This window comes from Leucopleurus acutus, assembly GCF_964270905.1.
Source record: "Leucopleurus acutus genome assembly, chromosome: 10".
In the NCBI taxonomy this organism is placed as follows: Eukaryota; Metazoa; Chordata; class Mammalia; order Artiodactyla; family Delphinidae; genus Leucopleurus; species Leucopleurus acutus.
Genome location: NC_139153.1, coordinates 56510655 through 56527482, shown reverse-complemented (window position 1 = coordinate 56527482; position 16828 = coordinate 56510655). Strand labels below are relative to the sequence as shown.

The window sequence follows — 16828 nt, the reverse complement described above, 5'->3', positions numbered from 1 at the left end:
TTCCAAACTCATTTTACAAGCCCAGGATTACCTGATACCAAGATCAGAAAAGAACATTACTAGAAAAGAAAACTACAGACCAATATCCCTGATGAACATATATGCAAAAATCCTCAACAAAAATACCAGCAAACAGAATCAACAGCACATTAAAAAGGATCATATACCAGGATCAAGTGGAAGTTATTCACGAGATACATGGATGGTTTAATATAAACCATCCATTGATTTGACATTTATAGTCAAAGCAGTAAACATGATACCCCATAATGAAGGGGAAAATAATCATGTTATCATCTCAATAGATGCAAGAGAAAGAATTTGACAAAAGGCAGTACCCTTTGATGACAAAAGCTCTTGACAAATTGGGTATGGAAGGAATGTAGGTCAACAAAATGATAGCCATATATAACAAGCTTACAGTTAACATGCTCACTAGTGAAAACTGAAAGCTTTTCATCTAGGATCAGGAATAAGAAAACGGTATCTTCTATCGCCACTTTTATTCAACATAGAACTGGAAGTTCTAGCCAGGGCAATTAGGCAAGGAATATAAATAAAAGCATCCATATCAGAAATGAAGAAGTAAAATTGTCTCTGCAGAATACATGACCTCATATATAGAAAACCTTGAGAATGCTATCAAAAAATTGTTAAAACTAATAAATGAACTCAGTAAAGTTGCAAGATACAAAATCAACAAACAGAAATGAGTTGCATTTCTATACATTGACTACAAACTCTCTGGAAAAGAAATTAAGAAAACAATCTAATTTATAGTTGTGTTAAAAGGAATAAAATCCTATGTAATAAATTTAACCTAGGAGGTGAAAGATCTGTAAACTTAAAACTATAAAACATTGATGGAAGGAACTGAAGAAGACGTAAGTGGAAAGATATTCTATGTTCATGGATTATAATTAATATTGTTAAAATATCCATACAAACCAAAATAATATGTAGATTCAATGCAATCCCTATGAAAATTCCAATGGCATTTTTCACAGAAATAGAAAAAATAATCCTAAAATTTGTGTGGAATCATGTGAAACCCCAAATAGCTAAGCAGTCTTGAGCAAGAAGAGCAAAGTTGGAGGCATTCTACTTCCTGATTTCAAACTATCTTACAAAACTATAGTGATCAAAATGGTATGGTATTGACATAAAAACAGACACAGATCAATGGAATAGAATAAGGAGACCAGAAATGAACCTACATATATATGGGTCAACTAATCTTAAACAAAGGAATCAAGAATACACAATGTGGAAAGGATAGTATCTTCAGTAAACTGTCTTGGAGAACTAGATGTCCACATGCAAAAGAATGAAATTGGATCCTTAACTCACACCATACACAAAAATCAACTCAAAATGGGTTAAAGACTTAAATGTAAGACCTAAAACTGTAAAACTTCTGGAAGAAAGCATAGAGGAAAAGTTCCTTAAGACTGATCTTGCTAATGATTTTTTTTTTTGGATCTGACACCAAAAGCAGAGGCAACAAAAGTAAAAATAAAGAAGTAGGGCTACATCAAACTAAATTGTTTCTGCATAGCAAGGGAGACAATCAATAAAATGAAAGGCAGCCTACAGAATGGGAGAAAATATTTTTAAACATAGATCCAATAAGGGGTTAATGTCCAAAATATGTAAGGAACTCTTACAAGTAACAGCCAAAGAAAAGGTTTAAGTTAAAAATGTGAAGTTTTTCTAAAGAAAATGTGTGGCCATCAGATATATGAAAAGATCCTTCACCTCACTAATCATCAGGGAAATGTAAATCAAAACCACAGTTAACTATGTATCACTTCACACCTGTTAGGATGGCTCTTATCAAAAAGTCAAAAGATAATAGATGTTGGTGAGGATGTAGATACACTGGAAACTTGTACACTGTAGGTGGGAATGCAAAATGATGCAGCTGCTATGGGAAACAGTATGGAGGTTCTTCAAAAAATAAAAATAGAACCACCATATGATTCAGCCATTCCACTTCTGGGTATTTATCCAAGAGAACTGAAATCAGGATCTCAAAGACACATTAGTACTCCCAGGTTTATAGCAGCACTATTCACAATACCCAAGATACGGAAACAACACATGTCCATTGATGGATGAATAGATAAAGAAAACGTATAATGGAATACTATTCAGCCTTAAATAAGAAGGAAGTTCTGCAGTATGCAACAACATGGATGAACCTTGGGGGACATTATGCTAAGTGAAAGAAGCCAGTCACAGAAAGACAAATACTATGTGATTCCACTTACATGTGGTATCTACGGTAGTCAAATTCATAGCAACAAAGAATGGAATGGTTTCCAGGGGCAAGGGAAATGGTGAAGTGGGGAGTTATAAATTAGCAGGCATAAAGTTTTAATGAAGAAAGATAAGTAAATAATAGAGATCTGCTCTACAACATTGTACCTATAGTCAACAATACTCTATTATGCACTTCAAAAAATTGTCAAGAGGGTAGATCTCATGTTAAGTATTCTTACCACAATATAAAAAAATTAATAAAGTTTTTTCTAAAAAAAGAGTGAAAATGAACTTCCCTGGTGGTGCAATGGTTAAGAATCCACCTGCCAACACAGGGGACATGGGTTCAAGCCCTGGTTTGGGAAGATCCCACATGCTGTGGAGCAACTAAACCCAGGCACCACAACTACTGAGCCTGTGCTCCTTGAGCCACAACTACTGAGCCCTTGTGCCACAACTACTGAAGCCCACACGCCTAGAGCCTGTGCTCTACAACAAGAGACGCCACCATTATGAGAAGCCCGTGCACTGCAACAAAGAGTAGCCCCCACTCTCTGCAACTAGAGAAAGCCTGCACACAGCAATGGAGACCTAATGCAGCCAAAAAAAAAAAAAAAAAAAGAATGAAAATGAATTAACTAAGCATCAACTCAAGAAGAGAAAGATTAGCTCAACAAAGAATGCCCTAAGAAAGTAGAAGAAAGGAAAGATTAAAGTGCAGCTATCAATTATACAGAATTCAAAAGAATAAAAGAGAAGACTCAAGCTCTGGTTGTTTAAAAAGCCCTGACAAGGTAAATGAGGGGGAAAAGGTATGAACAAATTAAGAGTGAAAGAAACATAATGAGAAATATAGTAGATGCACTAGAATTCTTTTTTTTGTATTCTCTTTTATTATTTACAAATTTGAAATTAATTACAAGAAAAATTCTAAGTTTGTTTCATGATGAGTTGTAGAAAATAAGCAACAAATTTGTATTTGTGCAAAACTTATATAGAATGCTTCTACATGATTCATAATTTTCTATCAATTTTACTAATTTATGTTTTTGTTAAATAATATTTTCAATTTTTTGTTTTTTAATTATGAGAAATTCAGAGAAAAAATGAAATACCTATATACTCATTGCCTGGACTTAGTGGACATTAACATTTTATTCTATTTGCTTCTGGTTGCTTAATTTTATTAAGAACTATAGTTGATTTACAATATTTTATTAATTTTAGGTATACAACATAGTGATTCAGTATTTTTATAGATAACAGTCCTTTTAAATTACTATAAAATATTAGCTATATTCCATGTGCTGTATAATATATCCTTGTGGCTTATTTACTTTACACATAGTAGTTTGTGCCTCTTTAGAATTCTTAAATATTTGACAAAATTGGAAAATCCTCCCTTAAGCAAACTTTCCAAAAAAAGAGAACATTCTATATTTCGCTTTATGAGGCTGTTTTAATCTTGATGTCAAAAACAGACAAAGACAAAAGTAGAAATGAAAGTTGTAGAGCAATCTCATCTGTAAACACATATATGAACCAATCTTAACTAATTATTAATAAACTGAATGCAACAACATATGTTAAAGAAAGGAATGTTATGATGTGAACCCAGAATACAAATATGGTTTATCATTAATTAAATCCATTAATACAACCTACTCAATTCACATATTTAAAAAGAAAAACCTTATGTTCACCTCAGTATACAGAAAGGCCTTCGATAAAATTCTACACCACTTCAGGTTTAACAACAACAAAAATTCTCTTCATTAACTGGTAACTAAAGGAAAACAATTTTTTGTTCCCTGTCAATGGTCTCTACCAAAAAAATGCATATATGTTTGACTTTATAGTCAAATAGTAGAATCATTCTCTTTAAAATTAGAAAAAAAAATCAGGATAGTGGCTTCTATTCAATATTATACCTGTCCTAGCCAGTGTAATAAAAGAAGACATAAGGATTGGAAATAGAAAAAGAAAAAGAAAGCTATCATACACAAACACGAGGAAGTACACCAAATGTGAAGTGAAATGCAAAACAATGCCTTGCCCAAGGATATAGAGCTGGTGAGGAGCAGAGCCTCAGAGGAATTCACATTTCATTTGGTTCCAAAGTCTGGAGTCAACAACTTCTAATCTACTGTCTAGTGACCCACTTCAACTGTAATATAAAATGCAGTATTATTCCTCATAAATTTCCTTGCAAAAGTATTAGCCAAATTCATATATATGTGTGTGTATATATATATATATATCTCAGCAACATTTCATAATCTTCCTTTAGGTTTTGTTCTTCCTGTTTTTAGATTTTTTCCACTCTTTCAATATGATAAGCAGTGCACAGTGAATATTGTTGGTCTTTGTATGTATAAGTTAGTCACTTTTAAAAAATTTTTTTAGTTTTTGTATTTTATAATTAATTTTTATTGGAGTACAGATGCTTTACAACGTTGTATTAGTTTCTACTGTATAGCAAAGTGAATCAGCTATACATATACATATAACCTCTCTTTTTTTTGATTTCCTTCCTGTTTAGGTCACCACAGACCACTGAGCAGAGTTCCCTGAGCTATACAGTGTGTTCTCATCAGTTATCTATTTTATACATGGTATCAATAGTGTATATATGTCAATCCCAATCTCCCAATTCATTCCACCCCCACTTCCTCCCTTGGTGTCCATACGTTTGTTCTCTATGTCTGTGTCTCTATTTCTGTTCTGCAAATAAGATCATATATACCATTTTTCTAGATTCCAAATATATGCGTTAATATACGATATTTGTTTTTCTCTTTCTGACTTAGTTCACTCTGTATGACACTCTCTAGGTCCATCCATATCTCTACAAATGACCCAATTTCATTCCTTTTTGTGGCTGAGTAATATTCCATTTTATATATGTACCACATTTTCTTTATCTATTCCTCTGTTGATGGACATTTAGGTTGCTTGCATGTCCTAGCTATTGTAAATAGTGCTGCAGTGAACACTGTGGTACATGACTTTTTGAATTATGGTTTTCTCTGGGTATATACCAATTAGTGGGATTGCTGGGTCGTATGGTAGTTCTATTTTTAGTTTTTTAAGAAACCTCCATACTGTTCTCCGTAGTGGCTGTATCAATTTACATTCCCACCAACAGCATAGGAGGGTTCTCTTTTCTCCACACCCTCTCCAGCATTTATTGTTTGTAGACTTTTTAATGATGGCCATTCTGACTGCTGCGAGATGATACCTGGTTGTAGTTTTGATTTTCATTTCTCTAATAATTAGTAATGTTGAGCATTTTTTCATGTATTTGTTGGCCATCTGTATGTCTTCTTTGGAGAAATGTCTATTAAGGTCTTCTGCCCATTATTTGATTGAGCTGCTTGTATATTTTGGAGATAATTCTTTGTCAGTTGCTTCGTTTGCAAATATTTTCTCCCATTCTGAGGGTAGTCTTTTTGTCTTGCTTATGGTTTCCTTTGCTATGCAAAACTTTTAATTAGGTTACATTTGTTTATTTTTGGTTTTGTTTCATTATTCCAGGAGGTGAATCGAAGAAGGTCTTGCTGCAATTTATGTCAAAGACTGTTGTGCCTATGTTTTCCTCTAAGAGTTTTATAGTGTCTGGCCTTACATTTAGGTCTTTAATCCATTTTGAGTTTATTTTTGTGTATGGTGTTAGGGAGTGTTCTAATTTCATTCTTTAACGTGTAGCTGTCCAGTTTTCTGAGCACCACTTATTGAAGAGGCTGTTTTTTCTCCATTGTATATTCTTGCCTCCTTTGTCATAGCTTAGGTGACCATAGGTGCCTGGGTTTATCTCTGGGCTTTCTATCCTGTTCCATTGATCTATATTTCTGTTTTTGTGCCAGTACCATGCCATCTTGATTACTGTAGCTTTGTAGTATAGTCTGAAGTCAGGGAGCCTAATTCCTCCGGCTCTGTCTTTCTTTCTCAAGATTGCTTTGGCTATTCAGGGTCTTTTGCATTTCCATAAATATCATAAAATTTTCTGTTCTAATTCTGTGGAAAATGCCGTTGGTAATTTGATAGGGATTGCATTGAATCTGTAGATTGCTTTGGGTAGTATGGTCATTTTCACAATATTGATTCTTCCAATCCAAGAACATGGTATATCTCTCCATCTGTTTCTGTCATCTTTGATTTCTTTCATCAGCAGCTTATAATTTTCTGAGTACAGGTCTTTTGCCTCCTCAGTTAGGTTTATTCCTAGGTATTTTATTCTTTTTGTTGCAGTCGTAAATAGGATTGTTTTCTTAATTTCTCTTTCTGATCTTTCATTGTTAGTGTATAGGAATGCAATAGATTTTTGTGTATTAATTTTGTATCCTGCAACTTTACTAAATTTATTGATTAGCTCTCGTAGTTTTCTGGTAGCATCTTTAGGGTTTTCTATGTATAGTATCATGTCATCTGCAAACAGTGACAGTTGTACTTATTCTTTTCCAATTTGGGTTCCTTTTATTTCTTTTTCTTTTCTGATTGCCATGGCTAGCACTTCCAAGACTGTTGAATAATAGTCATGAAAGTGGACACCCTTGTCTTGTTCCTGATTTTAGAGGAAATGCTTTCAGTTTTTCACCATTGAGAATAACGTTTGCTGTGGGTTTTCCATATGTGTCCTTTATTATGTTGATCTAGGTTCCCTCTCTGCCTACTTTCTGGAGAGTTATCATATATCAATGTTGAATTTTGTCAAAAGCTTTTTTTGCATCTATTGAGATGATCATGTGGTTTTTATTCTTCAATTTGTTAATATGGTGTATCACATTGATTGATTTGCATATATTGAAGCATCCTTGCATCCCTGGGATAAATCCCACTTGATTGTGGTGTATAATCCTTTTAATGTGTTGTTGGATTCTGTTTGCTAGTATTTTGTTGAGGGTTTTTACGTCTATGTTTATCAGTGATATTGGCCTGCAGTTTTCCTTTTTGTGATATCTTTGTCTGGTTTTGGTAACAGGGTGACGGTGGCCTCATAGAATGAGTTTGAGAGTGTTGCACCCTCTGCAATTGTTTGGAAGAGTTTGAACAGAATAGGCATTAGCTCTTCTCTAAATGATTGATAGAATTCGCCTGGAAAGCCATCTGGTCCTGGATTTCGTTTGTTGGAAGATTTTTAATTACAGTTTCAACTTCATTACTTCTGATTGGTCAGTTCATATTTTCTGTTTCTTCTTGATTTAGTGTTCAAGGTTATACTTTTCTGAGAATTTGTCCATTTCTTCCAGGTTGTCCATTTTACTGGCATATAGTTGCTTGTAGAAGTCTCTTATAATTCCTTGTGTTTCTGTGATGTCAGTTGTAACTTCTCCTTTTTCATTTCTATTTTTTTTGATTTGAGTCCTCTTCCTTTTCTTGAGGAGTCTGGCTAGTGGTTTATCAATTTTGTTTATCTCCTCAAAGAACCAGCTTTTAGTTTTATTCATCTTTGCTATTGTTTTCCTCATTAGGTTAGTCTCTTTTAAGTTTATTTTCTTTGTATACATTCAAATGAGTGGGATTAATAGGTCAAAAATTGTGGCTATGGCTATTGAAATATATTGGCAAATTTTATTCTAAAGCAATTTGTAGTGATCATGGAAAGTGTGATTATAAGTGTGTTTCTAATTATACAATTAACTCATGGATTAAGAGCTTCTTTAAATGGTGCTTATATTGGATAGTGGTTGTTCTACTAATTTATTAATATGGTATATGTAAGTCTTTTTTTAAAAAATAGGTTTTGTATTACAAAATAAGTTGCTGAGGGCTTCCCTGGTGACGCAGTGGTTGAGAGTCCACCTGCCGATGCAGGGGACACGGGTTCGTGCCCCTGTCCGGGAAGATCCCACATGCCGCAGAGAGGCTGGGCCCGTGAGCCATGGCTGCTGAGCCTGCACGTCCGGAGCCTGTGCTCCGCAATGGGAGAGGCCACAACAGTGAGAGGCCCACATACCGCAAAAAAAAAAAAAAGTTGCTGATAGTTTTTCTTGTATTTCAGCTATATTACTTATTTTTTAGTAAACACGTAACTATTATTATTTTTGCTAGAAGTCAGGGGCTAACTCATATAATTCTAATGTTTTATATGTTTAAAATTTTCATAATAAAAAACCTCTGAGAAATTTTTTTCAAATCACTTGAATTAATAATGGATAAAAGGCAAAGCTATATAAGCAAAAGAATCCTTTAATTTTTTTAAAATAAATTTCAAATTTTCACATGGTGAAATATTTTGCTACCTTTGGTTTTCCTCAGAATTAGAAAAGGGGATCAAGTCACACTATGTCCACCATATACCCAAGAGGCAGTACTGCCTAGTGGATAAGACCACACAATTAGGGAGAAAACTGCCTGCATTTAAATCCCAACTCTGTCACATAGTACCTCTGGGACTTTAAATAAATTACTATACTTTTCTAAGCTTTTCTTTTCTCTCTAAAAGTGCTCATACTGAGGTTGTTGGGAAGACTGTATAAGCTGTGTGCATAAGGCACTTAGAATAGTATTTGGCTCATAGTCAGCACTGAATAAGGCTTAGCTGTTATTATGGCAAAAGTACTGGATATGTACTAACTGGTAATAGAATAGATATTAGAGTAAACCTCTACTCCACTTCTGCTCCATCATACTTTTCTTATTTTTAATTTTGGAGCATTTTATGACCAGAGTGATTGATGCTTCTGTTTTGTTCCTTTGTTTCTGGGTAGGTGGAAACGTTACATGTTCAGCATGTACAGAGAGGAGGTGGGCTAAAAAGTTATAAAAGAGCCACTTCTCGGATTTTGGCTTTAACTTTCTCTCCTTATACCCTGAAATCTTATTCTTTTATTTTCCTGTTATTTATTTTCCAGATTAAATGCATTTATGGAAAAAGGAAAATTGAATAGTAAGATGATAGCAGAATATTGTAATACGGCAATGGATTCCTCAGTGGAAAACAACATTTATGTAAACAAAGTGTGGGTTCAGTGTGAGAATGAAAGTTGTTTGAAATGGAGATTGTTGTCAAGTGAGGATGCAGCCAAAGTTGATCACAATGAATCATGGTACTGCTTCATGAACACTGACTTAAGGTACAATAAGTGCTCTGTTTCTGAAGAAGACTTTCCTGAAGAGTCTCAGCTTCATCAAAGTGGATTTAAGATCGTCTATTCACAGCTCCCTCTTGGAAGCCTGGTTTTGGTAAAATTACAGAATTGGCCAAGGTAAGATTTTTGTTGCTGTTTTATAGTAAACTATTGAGGTATAGTCTTGCTAAGTTTATTGACTTGCAAAACTTTTCAAAGAATCAACTTCTTCCCTATTGTTGTCTAACTTCTTATTTATTATATTTTGATCTCATTGTTATTCTTTCCCTGACTTCTTTGGGTTTAAGTCTTCTTTTTCTAGTTTCTTAAACTGGAAACTTAAGATAACTGACTCATATCTGTTTCCCTCCTTATATGAGTGATTAAAGCTATAAATTTCTCTTATTAAGTACTACTTCAGTTATATCTCACAAATTTTAATATGTTGTATTTTATTACTATTCAGTTTGTGATTTCTTCTTTGAAATGAGTTATTAGAAATGTGTTTTTAAATTATAAAATATGCAGGATTCTAAAAATGTCTTATTTGTATTGATTCCTAATTTAACTGTTGTAGTCTGTTTCATTGAATCTTGATTTATGGCACAGCATGACCTATCCTGAAAAACATTTATATTCTGTAACTGTTGCCTAGATGCCTAAAAGATTTTTTTCTTTTTCTTTAGGTATTTGTATATTTACTGCTGTATGGCTTAGGTTTTCCTGTTCTGAGTTTATTTCCCAAGTATGCAATCTGCCTTTTCAGTGTATGGTTTCAAATCTTTTTATTTCAATAAGGTTTTTTTAAAATTTTAAGCAGTTTATTCAGTTGCATTGCTTTGATTTTATTTTGGGACTTCTGTAGTACTGATAGTGAATCTTCTGTGGTTAGATTTGTATTACTTTTTTCTTCCAATGTTATCATCTTTTCATTTTTTTAATTTAAATATTTTTCCCTTTCTATCTTTTATTTTTCTGAAGGAGTTACAAATTGAACTTATTTTTTCTGTGATCCTTCCAGTTTAGTCTTTATTGAAAACTTTATAATTTCTTTCGTGAGTTTTGCTGCCTTTCTTTTTATTTTTTTTTTAATTTGCAATTTTTTAAAACATCTTTACTGGAGTATAATTGCTTTACAATGTTGTGTTAGTTTCTGCTATATAACAAAGTAAATCAGCTCTATGTATACATATATCCCCATATGTGCTCCCTCTCGCGTCTCCGTCCCACCCTCCATATCCCACCCCTCTAGGTGCTAACAAAGCACCAGGGTGATCTCCCTGTGCTGTGCGGCTGCTTCCCACTAGCTATCTATTTTATATTTGGTAGTGTATATATGTCAGTGCCACTCTCTCACTTCTTCTTAGCTTACCCTTTCCCCTCCCCATGTCCTCAAGTCCATTCTCTATGTCTGCATCTTTATTCCTGTCCTGCCCTTAGATTGTTCAGAACCATTTTTTTTTTAGATTCCGTATATATGTGTTAGCATGCGATATTTGTTTTTCTCTTTCTGACTTACTTCACTCTGTATGACAGGCTCTAGGTCCATCCACCTCACTACAGATAACTCAATTTTGTTTCTTTTTATGGCTGAGTAATATTCCATTGTATATATGTGCCACATCTTCTTTATCCATTCATCTGTCAGTAGACACTTAGGTTGCTTCCATGTCTTGCCTATTGTAAATAGTGCTTCAGTGAACATCATATATGACTCTTTTTGAATTATGGTTTCCTCGGTATATGCCCAGTACTGGGATTGCTGGGTCGTATGGTACTTCTATTTTTAGTTTTTGAAGGAACCTCCATAGTGGCTGGATCAATTTACATTACTACCAACAGTGCAAGAGGGTTCCCTTTTCTCCACACCCTCTCCAGCTATTGTTGTTTGTAGATTTTCTGATGATGCCCATTCTAACTGCTGTGAGGTGATATATCATTGTAGTTTTGATTTGCATTTCTCTAATAATTAGTGATGTTGAGCAGCTTTTCATGTGCTTCTCGGCCACCTGTATGTCTTTTTCAGAGAAATGTCTATTTAGGTCTTCTGCCCATTTTTGTATTGGGTTGTTTGTTTTTTTGATATTGAGCTGGATGAGCTGCTTGTAAATTTTGGAGATTAATCCTTTGTCAGTTGCTTCATTTGCAAATATTTTCTCCCATTCTGAGGATTGTCTTTTCATCTTGTTTATGGTTTCCTTTGCAGTGCAAAAGCTTTTAAGTCTCATAAGGTCCCGTTTGTTTTTGTTTTTATTTCCATTTCTTTAGGAGGTGGGTCAAAACTGATGTTGCTGTGATTTATGTCAAAGTGTGTTCTTCCTATGTTTTCCTCTAAGAGTTTTATAGTGTTTAGCCTTACATTTATGTCTTTAATCCATTTAGAGTTTATTTTTGTGTATGGTGTTAGGGAGTGTTCTATTTTCATTCTTTTACATGTAGCTGTCCAGTTTTTCCAGCACCATTATTGAAAGCACTGTGTTTTCTCCTTTGTATATTCTTGCCTCCTGTCTCAAACATAAGGTGACCATATGTGCATGGGTTTATCTCTGGGCTTTCTATCCTGTTCCATGGATCTATATTTCTGTTTTTGTGCCAGTACCATACTGTGTTGATTACTGTAGCTTTGTAGTATAGTCTGAAGTTAGGAAGCCTGATTCCTCCAGCTCTGTTTTTCTTTCTCAAGATTGCTTTGGCTATTTGGGGTTTTTTCTGTTTCCATATAAATTGTGAAATTTTCTGTTCTAGTTCTGTGAAAAATGCCATTGGTAGGTTGATAGGAATTGCATTGAATCTGTAGATTGCTTTGGGTAGTATAGTCATTTTCACAGTATGGATTCTTCCAATCCAAGTACATGGTATATCTCTGCATCTGTTTGTATCATCTTTAATTTCTTTCATCAGTGCCTTATAATTTTTTGTATACAGGTCTTTTGTCTCCTTAGGTAGGTTTATTCCTAGGTATTTTATTCTTTCTGTTACAGTGGTAAAAAGTAGTGTTTCCTTAATTTCTCTTTCAGATTTTTCATCATTAGTGTACAGGAATGTTAGAGATCTCTGTGCATCAATTTGTATCCTGCTACTTTACCAGATTCATTGATTAGCTCTAGTAGTTTTCTGCTAGCATCTTTAGGATTATCTATGTATAGTATCATGTCATTTGCACACAGTGACAGCTTTACTTCTTCTTTTCAGACTTGGATTCCTTTTATTTCTTTTTCTTCTCTGATTGCTGCGGCTAAAACTTCCAAAACTACGTTGAATAAGAGTGGTGAGAGTGGGCCACCTTGTACTGTTCCTTATTGTAGTGGATATGGTTTCTGTTTTTCACCATTGAGAACGATGTTGGCTGTGGGTTTGTCATATATGGCCTTTATTAGGTTGAGGTAAGTCCCCTATATTCCTGCTTTCTGGAGGGTTTTTATCATAAATAGGTGTAAGCTTTTGTTGAAGCTTTTTCAGCATCTGTTGAGTGTTTCATATGGTTTTTGTTCTTCAGTTTGTTAACATGGTGTATCACATTGATTGGTTTGTGTATATTGAAGAATCCTTGCATTCCTGGGATAAACCCCACTTGATCATGCTGTATGATCCTTTTAATGTGCTGTTGGAATCTGTTTGCTAGTATTGTGTTGAGAATTTTTGCATGTATGCTCATCAGTGATATTGGCCTGTGTTTTCTTTTTTAGTGACACCTTTGTCTGGTTTTGGTATCAGGGTGATGGTGGCCTCAGAGAATGAGTTTGGGAGTGTTCCTCCCACTGCTATATTTTGGAAGAGTTTGAGAAGGATCAGTGTTAGCTCTTCTCTAAATGTTTGATAGATTTCGCCTGGGAAGCCATCTGGTCCTGGGCTTTTGTTTGTTGGACGATTTTTAATCACAGTCTCAATTTTAGTGCTTTTGATTGGTCTGTTTATATTTTCTGTTTCTTCCTGGTTCAGTCTCAGAAGCTTGTGCTTTTCTAAGAATTTGTCGGTTTCTTCCCGGTTGTCTATTTTTGGCATATTGTTGCTTGTAGTAATCTCTTACGATCCTTTGTATTTCTGCAGTGTCAGTTGTTACTTCTCCTTTTTCATTTCTAATTCTGTTGATTTCAGTCTTCTCCCTTTTTTTCTTGATGAGTCTGGCTAATGGTTTATCAATTTTGTTTATCTTCTCAAAGAACCGCTTTTAGTTTTATTGATCTTTGCTATCGTTTCCTTCATTTCTTTTTCATTTATTTCTGATCTGATCTTTATGATTTTTCTCCTTCTGCTAACTTTGGGGGTTTTCTGTTCTTTTTCCTCTAACTGCTTTAGGTGTAAAGTTAAGTTGTTTATTTGAGATGTTTTTTGTTTTTTGAGGCAGGATTCTGTTGCTATAAACCTGCTTCTTAGAACTGCTTTTGCTGCATCCCATAGGTTTTAGGTCATCTTGTTTTCATTGTCATTTGTTTCTGGGTATTTTTTGCTTTCCTCTTTGATTTCTTCAGTGATCTCTTAGTTATTTAATAGCATATTGTTTAGCTTCCATGTGTTCGTATGTTTTACTTTTTTTTTTTCCGTAATTGACTTCTAGTCTCATAGCATTTTGGTCAGAAGAGATACTTGATACAATTTCAATTTTCTTAAATTTACCAAGGCTTGATATGTGGCCCAAGATATGGTCTGTCCTGAAGAATGTTCCATGAGCACTTGAAAAGAAAGATTATTTTGTTGTTTTGGATTGAATGTCCAGTTAAGTCCATCTTTTTTAATGTATCACTTAAAGCTTATGTTTCCTTATTTATTTTCATTTTGGATGATCTGTCTATTGGTGAAGGTGAGGTGTTAAAGTCCCCTACTATCATTGTCTTACTGTCAATTTCCCCTTTTATGGCTATTAGGATTTGCCTTAGGTATTGAGGTGCTCCTATTTTCAGTTCATAAATATTTACACTTGTTACATCTTCTTCTTGGATTGAACCCTTGATCATTATATAGTGTCCTTCTTTGTCTCTTGTAATAGTCTTTATTTTAAAGTCTGTTTTTTCTGATATGAGAGTTGCTACTCCAGCTTTAATTTGATTTCTATTTGCGTGGAATATCTTTTTCCATCCTCTCACTTTCAGTCTGTATGTGTCCCTATGTCTGAAGTGGATCTCTTGTAGAGAGCATATATACAGGTCTTTTTTTTTGTATCCATTCAGCCAGTCTGTTCCTTTTGGTTGGAACATTTCATCTATTTACATTTAAGGTAATTATCAATATGCATGTTCCTATAACCATATTCTTAATTGTTTTGGGCTTGTTATTGTAGGTGTTTTCCTTCTCTTTTCTTTCCTGCCTAGAGAAGTTCCTTTAGCATTTGTTGTAAAGCTGGTTTGGTGGTGCTGAATTCTCTTAGCTTTTGCTTGTTTGTATAGTTTTTAATTTCTCCGTCGAATCTGAATGACATCCATGCTGAGTAGAGTAATCTTGGTTGTAGGTTTTTCTCTTTCATCACTTTAGATATGTCATGCCACTCCCTTCTGGCTTGCAGAGTTTCTGCTGAAAGATCAGCTGTTAACCTTATGGCGAGTCCCTTGTATGTTATTCGTTGCTTTTCCCTTGCTGCTTTAAATATTTTTTCTTTGTATTTAATTTTTGATGGTTTGATTAATATATGTCTTGGCATGTTTCTCCTTGGATTTATCCTGTATGGGACTCTTGGCGCTTCCTGGACTTTATTGACTATATTCTTTCCCATACTAGGGAAATTTTGAACGATAACCTCTTCAAATATTTTCTCAGTCCCTTTCTTTTTTCTTCTTCTTCCTGGACCCCTATAATTTGAATGTTGATGTGTTTAATGTTGTCCCAGATGTCTCTGAGACTGTCCTCAATTCTTCTCATTCTTTTTTCTTTAGCCTGCTCTGCAATAGTTATTTCCACTATTTTATCTTCCAGGTCACATATCAGTTATGCTGCTATTGATTCATTGTAAAGAATTTTTAATTTCATTTATTGTGTTCTTCATCATTGTTTATTTGCTTTTTAGTGCTTCTAGGTCTTTGTTAAACGTTTCATGTATTTTCTCCATTCTATTTCCAAGATTTTGGATCATCTTTACTATCATTACTCTGAATTCTTTTTTTTTTTTTTTTTTTTTGCGGTACGTGGGCCTCTCACTGTTGTGGCCTCTCCTGTTGCAGAGCACAGGCTCTGGATGTGCAGTCTCAGCGGCCATGGCTCACGGGCCTAGCCGCTACGCGGCATGTGGGATCTTCCCAGACCGGGGCACTGCGCCACCAGGGAAGCCCTGAATTCTTTTTTATGTAGCTATTTCCTTTCCATTTCTTTGGTCTGATGGGATTTTACTTTGCTCCTTCATCTGCTGCGTATTTCTCTGTCTTCTCATTTTGCTTAACTTACTGTGTTTGGTGTCTCCTTTTCGCAGCCTGCAGGTTCATAGTTCCCATTGTTTTTGGTGTCTGCCCCCAGTGGGTAAAGTTGGTTCAGTGGGTCGTGTAGGCTTCCTGGTTGAGGGGACTGGTGCCTGTGTTCTGGTGGTTGAGGCTGGATCTCTTCTTTCTGGAGGGCAGGTTCGCATCCGATTGTGTGTTTTGGGGTGTCTGTGGACTTAGTATGATTTTAGGCAGCCTCTCTGCTAATGAGTGGGGTTGTGTTCCTGTCTTGTTAGTCGTTTGGCATGGGCCGTCCAGCACCGGAGCTTGCTGGTCGTTGAGTGGAGCTGGGTCTTAGCATTGAGACTGAGATCTCTGGGAGAGCTCTCACCGATTGATATTACATGGAACCAGGAGGTCTCCAGTGGTCCAGTGTACTGAACTCAGCTTTCCCACCTCAGAGGCTCAGTACTGACACCCAGCTGGAGCACCAAGACCCTGTCAGCCACATGGCTCAGAAGAAAAGGGAGAAAAAAAAAGAAAGAAAAAAGTAAAGTAAAATACAATAAATAAGTTATTAAAGTAAAAAATAAAAACAATATTATTAAAAGAAAAACATAAAAATGTAATAAATAAAAAAGAGGAGGGCAACCAAAGCAATAAACAAATCCACCAATGATAACAAGTGCTAAAAACTATACTAAGATATACATAAATTTCAGAAACTTATCAGTCACATACAGCAAACCCCAAGTCCACAGTTGCTCCCAAAGTCCACAGCCTCAATTTTGGGATGATTTGCTGTCTATTCAGGTATTCCACAGATGCAGGGTTCATCAAGTTGATTTTGGAAATTTAATCTGCTGCTCCTGTGACTGCATGGAGAAATTTCCCTTTCTCTTCTTTGTTCGCACAGCTCCTGGTATTCAGCTTTGGATTTGGCCCCGCCTCTGTGTGTAGGTCGCCCTCTGGCATCTGTTCTTCGCCCAGACAGGATGGGGTTAGAGGAGTGGCTGTTTAAGGGGCACTGGCTCACTCAGGCCAGGGGAAGGGAGGGTATGGAATGTGGGGTGAGCCTGCACTGGCAGAGGCTGGGGTAACGTTGTAACAGCCTGAGGTGTGCCGTGTGTTCCCCTGGGGAAGCTGTCCCTG

General features: G+C 35.3%; 1 protein-coding gene across 1 annotated transcript in view; it reads left to right on the top strand.

Annotated features, from left to right (window-relative positions):
• Window positions 1-16828, top strand: part of ZCWPW2 (zinc finger CW-type and PWWP domain containing 2) — a 139777-nt gene that overhangs the window by 44536 nt on the left and 78413 nt on the right. Inside the window, exon 2 of the mRNA XM_082848474.1 lies at window positions 9120-9473. Coding sequence (XP_082704600.1) covers window positions 9133-9473 — 341 coding nt within the window. The 5' untranslated portion in view covers window positions 9120-9132. The remainder of the gene's footprint in view (window positions 1-9119; window positions 9474-16828) is intronic.